Genomic DNA, 8096 nt, shown 5'->3' with positions numbered 1-8096 from the left:
TACTTAGGGTTCTTGAATGACTACTAATAAGAGTATATCTTTGGGGAAACAAAAGCATATTTTTCAGAACTGCCAGACATGAAAGAGAACTTTTCTCTGCTTGATTTAACCTACTGAGCTCCTGTAGAGCAAATTAGAGCAAGCTGCAGAGCAGTGGTGCTGTCAAAGGTCAAAAAGCATAAGTCAAACCTCACCCCCCATCCTGTTTTTTCTTGAAGAGTGAAACAGACTAAAGTAAACAACTCCCTCATAATGATGCAGTGGTTTAGATTCACCTTTTCATTTTCTTGTCAGTGCCCAGTGGGTGTGAGACTTGCYCTCTCTTGAGTATTTTGTGAGAGGTGGGATAGGCCCCACTGCACGCCGCTGCAGCTGGTATCTCCAGCAGTGCAGGTACCTCCCCGTAGTCCCCACACCCATCAGCCCACACCCACATCAACCCCTGCTTGGGCAGATTCTGGGAACCCTTGTCACAGCAGTCCCTTTGCACTGCTGGAAGGAGAGGAAGGAGCTGTGGTCACCATGGCTCTACAGGCTTGCACCCACTCCCCAGACAAAGCATGCAAAAAAAAAAAAAAAAAAGAGGTAGGCGACTAATACGAGCAATTGCCCCCAAAAGCTGGTGGGGTTTATCTACTTCATCTTCCTTGTGGGAGGGTTTCAGGCCATCAGGAGGAGGTGGGGGTGCTGGGCACCAGCAGCCCTAATCGGCTGCCTCCCTGCGGGCTTGTAGCTAGCCAGTTAGCTGAGAGTGCAAAGCGGTTGGCCGGGAGCTGGTCCCAGCTGCGGCTGGGAGAGCAGCAGGGCTGAGGAGGGGCTATGCCAGCAGCACAGCRAAGGAGCCAGGTTTCTTCTGAGTCTGGCGCTGCAGCGCTTCTGGGTTTTGCGCATATCCCAGTGCCTCTCCGAGCTCTCTCCCTTGTCTGTGCTACTCCTCATGACTCCCCTAAATTCATCACTGCCCTCTAGTTCCCCACGCTTCTTGCTCTTTTCCCCCTTTACAGCTTGCGTGCCAGGCGAGAGGCAGCACGTACTGCAGCTGGCCAGGGATGTTGTGGTGTCCAGGAGAAGCAGTTGGCAGCACCCACTCCCGGCAGCGATTTGGGTCCCTCTGCTGTGCCTCATCCCTGATGTGCACATACCTTGCAGGCAGCTCCTATAAGAGACTTCTGGACCTCTGCCAGACGCCACTGGAATTGGTCAGTGGTTCAAACCCTMCCTCCTGGGCGTTTGTTCAGAGGGTTTTGGTGTGCCTGGAAAAGTTACCTTACCCTTGAAAGTGACACCTACTCATCTGGGTACACACCCTTAGCTACAACGCACCCCGTCTCTGCCAGTAATTGCTGGTATTTACATACGCCTTGAGAATATGCAGCAGATGAAAAACACAGATGGCCTTCAAACACCAAAGCTGTTGCACAGATAAAAGCAGTTGCCCAACAAGCATTCACAGTACATGAAGTATGAAGTCTCCTGTTGCTTGTGCACCAGCTGGTTCCAGTGGAAACACCTGAGCASCTTTGTGGTCAGGTCCAGGCCAGGTAGCAGCTGCTGTCATTTAAGAAAATGAGGTTTTATWTTGGCAGCAGCTATCATTGAAGAAAGAGATTTTTAGGAGAATGTAATGCATTAAACAAATCTTCAGATATTTTACTTAAGATATAAAACAGTCTCTATGTATAATCAGAAAGGCTTGTTAAAGGGAACTGAGCTGATAGGAGCACCACTTTGTGTTAGTTTCTGCATGATACGCAGCACTGATCAGATCATGCTGGTAGGCAAGATCCCAGTATGGATTTAAGGGACTGTAACAACATGAGTCAGTGAAGCCATTTGTTCATCTTTTATATTTAAATTACCTTTCTGAGAATATAAAGTGCTAATTAGAACTTGAATTTTAAGGCAATTGTAATTGAATTGTAAGAAAGGCAACAGCCTTGTCTTTTTATGGTAATCTGTGGTTAGAATGATTTAAGWGTTTCTCATAATTTCCACACTAATGCTAATACTTTTTCAATTAAAAGTGAGTAAAACAATGGGCTATGCAAAAAGGTTGCTTATTTTTGCGCTAATAAGGGTACAACTCTTTCACTTTTCTCCYTCCCACTCTTAAAAGTGCTTTAAGGTTTATTTTTCTAAAAGCAATCCTTTTAATCACTGGAAATGGAAACTCATAAAATGCAACCAAACTAGTACAGCTACAGGTGCTTAAGCCTGATGGTGGAACAGCATGCCTCTTTTTCTGAGAAGCTGAATAGAATTTTGAATTTAAAATGACTTTAATTTTTACGGGTTTTCACTGCTTCGATTTTTTAAAAACAACTTAGGGAGCAGCTGTGGTTTCCATTTCCTGATAGGAGAGTTCCTTTTGTGTCCAAGGCAACACCTTTTTTTTTTTTTTTTTTTGCAAATCTTATGTTTTTCCAAAAGAGGTGAGAAAAATACAAGTATTCCCACTTGAGTAGCACACTATGTGACAGTATTTGTAAGGTGAGGGCTTCCATCATCAATTTCTTTTCCTTCCCAGTTTTCAGCTGTGATTTGCATTTTCTGCAACTGCTAATGTCAAAACAATCAGTGGTAGGTAACAGTGACTGTAATTTGTGTATTTCAGTAAGCTGTAACATTACCTATAGGAATTAATTTTTGGTTGGCTATATACACATTCTCCTTTACCACCTGAACAAGCAAACGTGTTGTTCAGATTTGCCCAYTGGGGAGAAGTAGGTACAGTGTTGGTACCGATGTTTATTTGTGGGGTTGGTCTTAACATCTACAGTAAGGATTTAAATCAGCTCTCTCAAGCCTCACGTACTCTTTCATAGGAGAACCTACMACGCTAAGAACTACTGCAGGCATTTCGACAAAAACATCTACTTGGTATCCACTGCCAAAAGGCATACTTCTCTGCAATATGAAACTAAACTGTAAATTGCAAGGCAGTATCTCTATTTAATGCACATACAAGCTGTGTTGTAGTGTCTGATTTAACGACAGCTTGCTAGCAGAAATAAAGGTCTAAGTCTGGCTTAGACAGTTCATGAAATCATCTGAGGTGGAGTGCAGAACACTTAATCAGTAGCAAAAATTGACTTCAGATTTTAAGTATTTGGACTATATTTGCATCTTCCTCTTCATATCTTGCAAATATCTTACTGCTTTTAAGTTCCTATCTCATAGCCCCTTCAGGACGGAAATTTCACTTGGTTCAAAGTAACACAAAATTACTGCTGATAGTTTGGAGTTAAAAGCTCCCAGGCAAAAAGCTGACAAGTTAGCTACTGCTTGTATTATTCCCACTACAAATTCTCCTGTTCGTTGGCTTTCAAAGTCAAAAGTCAGAGTTCCTTCTAGAGACAGCTAGGTTTTGAACAAAAGCCTAGAGCTACTCAGGAATTTTTTGCTTTAGTTTTCAAAGTGCTTTTTGAGCATAACTTTTTGTATTTAATACATTTCAGTAATGAATTCCATGTATTTTTTTCTGCTCCAGACTTAAGATGGAGAAAGGCTGATGAATGCCCTATATCAAATGCGCCACTATCTTAAAAGAYAAGAAGCAGACCACTGTCAGTTTAAAAAAACCAGACATATTGGATTTTATTATTTTTAGACCACTTAAAAAAAAAAACAAATGGTTTTAAAAAACATTACCATCTGATATACCCACTATTCAGTAAAAACATACTAGTTTATTGAAGCATATGCACATATCATGTGTTCTTTTATAGTTGGAGTCATGAAACGGCTTGTATCTATTTTAGTAATTAGAGCTTTTTTTTTTTCTTTCCTTCAGACAGGGCTTCTGTTTATACAGGGCACAGTGTGGTATTTTCAGTACACTTGCAGAGTTGCCAGAAGTTTTGAAAACTCATGGCAAACAAAACCACTATTTTTTTAATTCAGTCTGTACTGCATTCATGACTGTGAGCTCAAAGATAAAAGTACATCTTTAAATGCTCTCCTGCTTTGTATTTTGCTGCATCTTTGGCTGAGGTCGTACCATGAGATTGCAGTAGCAAATAAGAGTTAAATGGTGAAGAAAAGCAAAGACTATTTGTGAAGAGAATTCTGCATCACAGGAAACTCCCCCTAAGACATCATGTAGTCAGTCACTTCAAGGAGACTGTGCTCTTAGACTTGGAAGTGTATGTCCTGCAAAGCTGCGTGCAGAACATGAGCAAACTTCCTTAGCTCTAAAACAGCTAGTGCATAAAAGATTACACAGGAGGGGAAAAAAAAAAACAAAAAACAAACCATCAGAGTCCTTCAGCCTTATTTGGGAGCCCTGCTCATGTACTGAAAGTTGTTTTTTTTTTTTAAGTGAAGAACAGGGCAGCTGCAGCAGACATCCTAGCTGGCAAGAACTGAAACAGCAGTGATAACACATGCTAGACTGCTGTAGCATTTCTTTTTTGTTGCCGAATCAAGTAAATTCTCTAAATTACACYCAGAGGTAAAGGGGTTGTGTGTCTTGGCTCAATACTAATGCTAACAACTATAAGGTACATTATAGAAGTTCTAACCTAACTAGAAAGCAGGTATTATAAGCAGAATCTTTCTTAATTGTTCTGTCATCAGCCTTGGTGACCATATTACCAGCTTCCCATGTAATGTTCCCTTACATCAATCAACATGATGGATTAGGACAAGGAGATGCRTGGAAGGCCAGTCAGTCCATCAATAAATCTAAGTCAGGACAACTGCTGTAGAATGGCAATACACACACAAGTAATCTTAATATGTGCATCTCACTTCAGCTACAGATGAACAAAATGTGCCCTGGAGAAAAAGTACATTTTCACTAGGATCATGGAATTAGAAAACAGTGAGAGCATCTGATTTCTAATGTAAAAACCAAAACCAACACAAATCTTTGAGAGGAAGAAATCCCAAACAATAATCCTCTCCATATTGTAGAATTGTGTTTAAGAGCGAGATGTTTTCTGTCTGTTGTAAGACATACTTTGCCCCTAAGGGCCCCTTTAAGTCCCTATGCTGGTATCTGACACATTAATAAAATCCAGTATCATTTGRAGATAAATGATACAGGCAAGGAAGATACAAAAGCCGTGTAAGCACATTTTGAACTCAAAATTGTACTTCATTAAAAAGAGACACATGAAGTGAGTCAATATTTATTCTTTCTTCTCGCTATCCTCAGTGATAGGGTCTGCAGGAGGCTCTTCAACTGTTGCACYATTGCTCTCTGAACCAGTGTTGCTATCGCTGGTTCCTTCCTCTGCAGTGCTATCAACCCCTTCTTGACCACTCTCCTTATCATCTGGGGTAGATGTTCCTTCTTCACCATTCTGTTGGTTTTCTGTGCTCTCTTCTGGATGAGGCTCTTCTGCAATAAAATATTTCTGTGTCATTTACATACCAATACATTTATTTAGATTGTCCAATGAAAATTTAGGAATAAATAACATCAGTAATAATTCTATTTCATAGCAATTATTTCTGTTATTTAGTGTATGCTGTAACAGGCACTGCTCTGCAAGACTTCTCAGTACCTAGGATGTATGCATAGTCCTGCCACATACCTTCCTGAAAGTCAAATGCAGCTGCTAGACCTCAAAAGTATAGCCAAAAGAAAGCAATGTACCTTGTTAAACCAGAAACACTAGAATCTGATTTCTTGGTACATGTTCCATTAGGCTTATGTTGTTATGACAGTGGGCCACTGAAATACTAGCCACTGATAATCTTAAATACCTTAATTTATTCTAATGTCACTGTACTGAACACCTGTAAATAAGTTTGTAAATCAGTTTATAAGAGGGACAYGGAAAATGCATCATCTTTGTTAGACATCGACAGCAGAGCTCTTCGTTGGAAAATACTCCCAACATGCTCCATGCTCCAGTCTAACTCCTGTCTAAAAGATGAATTAAGTTTAGAAAGGGTTCAGAAATCTAACTTTTTTTCTCTTTGGGTACATTAAATACCAAGCATTCCATACTGGCTTTGTGGTATCTCTTCCTCTCCTATTTTATAACGGAAAAATTTAATAAGAAGAAMGCAAACACCTGCATTCACCAAGATGAAGTTAACTATTCTTAACATCCTGCTGAATAAGCTTTTCTTCCTATAGACAGCAAAAATGTAGGACACTCCTCCTGCCTAAGGTGAGACTCTACAGATAAAATGTTCATCCTCTTAAGATGCTGAAACTGATCTTCATATGCAGTTACCTGTTTCCATGGGAGTATTCTCCTCTTCTTTCCTCTCCTCCATCTTGTTAGCTGCCTGTTCTTCCTCAGCTGCTATGTTATTTTGACTGCGCTCAGCTTGCTCAGCTGCTTCTTTTTCCCTTTCCTCCTGCCTCTTGCGAGCCTGTTCCTCAGCTTGAGCAATTTCAGCTGCAATTTTTTCCATATCCACTTCCACCTTCAAACTGCATAGCTAGCAATTAAAAAAACACCCCCCCCAAAAAAGATTACTAACTCTGTTGCACTGAAAAACAAAACATCATGAAAACCCAGTTGTAAGTTCAGTCTTTCTACATACAGCGTAGTTCTTTGGATTTGACAAGGTTAATATAAAGAGCTTCAGTAAATACAAGCATATTATCTAAGTCTTGTTTTTGAATGCAGCCAAGGACAGAGCACAATGTTCTCCAAAATGGCTTTAGGCCACTTTCCTTGTATTGCTCTCTACTGAACTCAACCAGTGAAGCCTGAAGGCTCTTTTAAATTGTACTGGCTCAAAATAACCACTAAAGGTCACTGAGAGAGCATGAAATAATCAGAATGCTGCATRCTAACACCCACACACTTCACCAGGCTTAGCACACTGCCATCCATCTAGCTGTGAATATTCTAGAAAAGAACTAAACAGAAATGGGACAGAGTACTCCTAAATACAGGTAACTACAGGTTCCTAAGAGTAAGTGAAGAGAAGTGGAAGAGTTGTACCCTTTTTAGCTCATTATTAAAGGATTCTGTGCTTTCCAAGAACTTCCTCTTCTTCTCTTGGTGACGCTCTTCAATTTGCAGAAGCTCAGCTTCCAGTTTACGCTGCAAATAAAATYGGTAAGAAGCTTACTTTGCAGTCAGTTCAAGTACTGGGCAAAGTTTACTGCTGCATATAAAAATATTTAAACTCAATACTTTAAAATAAGCCTAGGTAGTAAATTAAACATCCTTAAACTGAAGTTTTTCTTTGATCTAATACCCAATGACAAAAGTTCACATAAAAAATTAATGAAGTCTGAATAACATGTTTATGCAGCAATTCCTGACTGCCAGGCATATTATGAATGAAAAACAATAGGTACTTGAGGTGAACAGTCCACTGTCTTGTCCTGGACAGATTTCCATCTTTTTTTTTTTTTGCCTACATGTATGCTGACTGTACTTAATATACTTATTTAGAAAATACAGGCACCGTCCAGGCAAAGCTATCTGATACATGCAAATGTGACCTTACCACATTTCCTTGTAGACATGTAATTTGCAATGAAAAAATGGTACTATAAGGAGGGCTTACCAAAATAAGAAGCTGTTACGAACAAAGTTACCAGTAATAAACTAGCTGAAAGCCACAACTATATCAATGCATATAAAGCAAAAGACTCTATATAAAGAAGGATCATGTAAAATACTGAAAAGCTACAGATTTACCACKTAAAATATCCTAAAGAACAAAATACAGTTGAACATAACTCTGAGATGACAAAAAGCAGTGGAAGATYTCACATCTTGCCACTCCCAAGAAAGCCCAGAGATGAGCTGTTAGAATGTTCAGAACATTGACATCCAACAAGAATAGTCATGTGGATGATCAAATGACATGAAACTTGGAGTACAGCCTAACACCATTATGTTTAGCTGTTTTCATAACATTTGTCTTTACCTGATGAACCATTAAAGATTGAACCTGACGTTTAAGAACTTGCATTCTAGCTGTAGTGACAACAGAGCGGACATCAGGCACCACACTTTCACTCAGTATCTCACTGATGAGACGATGGTTTCTTTGAAAACGAGCTGTAGCCGTGTGCTTCATAGAAAATCCATCATCATAATCTGAAACAAAAGTTTTAAATGCAACTACTTTAATTCCACAAAATGAATAGCAAGTCTAATGAAACT

The 8096-nt window shown here is 39.8% G+C and overlaps 1 protein-coding gene across 3 annotated transcripts in view; it reads right to left on the bottom strand.

Moving 5' to 3' along the window:
• Positions 1 to 3567: 3567 nt before the first annotated feature.
• The window catches only part of SMARCE1 (SWI/SNF related BAF chromatin remodeling complex subunit E1), a 16727-nt gene continuing 12198 nt past the window's right edge, over positions 3568 to 8096 (bottom strand). For all 3 annotated transcript variants that reach the window (XM_085310418.1, XM_085310416.1, XM_085310417.1), the window contains exons 7-10: positions 7858 to 8030; positions 6918 to 7019; positions 6195 to 6405; positions 3568 to 5347 (exon numbers count right to left, since the gene is read on the bottom strand). In XM_085310418.1, coding sequence (XP_085166544.1) covers positions 5136 to 5347; positions 6195 to 6405; positions 6918 to 7019; positions 7858 to 8030 — 698 coding nt within the window. In that variant the 3' untranslated portion in view covers positions 3568 to 5135. The remainder of the gene's footprint in view (positions 5348 to 6194; positions 6406 to 6917; positions 7020 to 7857; positions 8031 to 8096) is intronic.

The sequence above is a fragment of the Rhea americana genome, unplaced genomic scaffold (assembly GCF_003343005.1).
Source record: "Rhea americana isolate MKP2758 unplaced genomic scaffold, rheAme1 scaffold_319, whole genome shotgun sequence".
NCBI lineage: Eukaryota > Metazoa > Chordata > Aves > Rheiformes > Rheidae > Rhea > Rhea americana.
The sequence above is the reverse complement of the archived record's forward strand: the minus strand, read 5'-3'. Positions and strand labels throughout refer to the sequence as shown.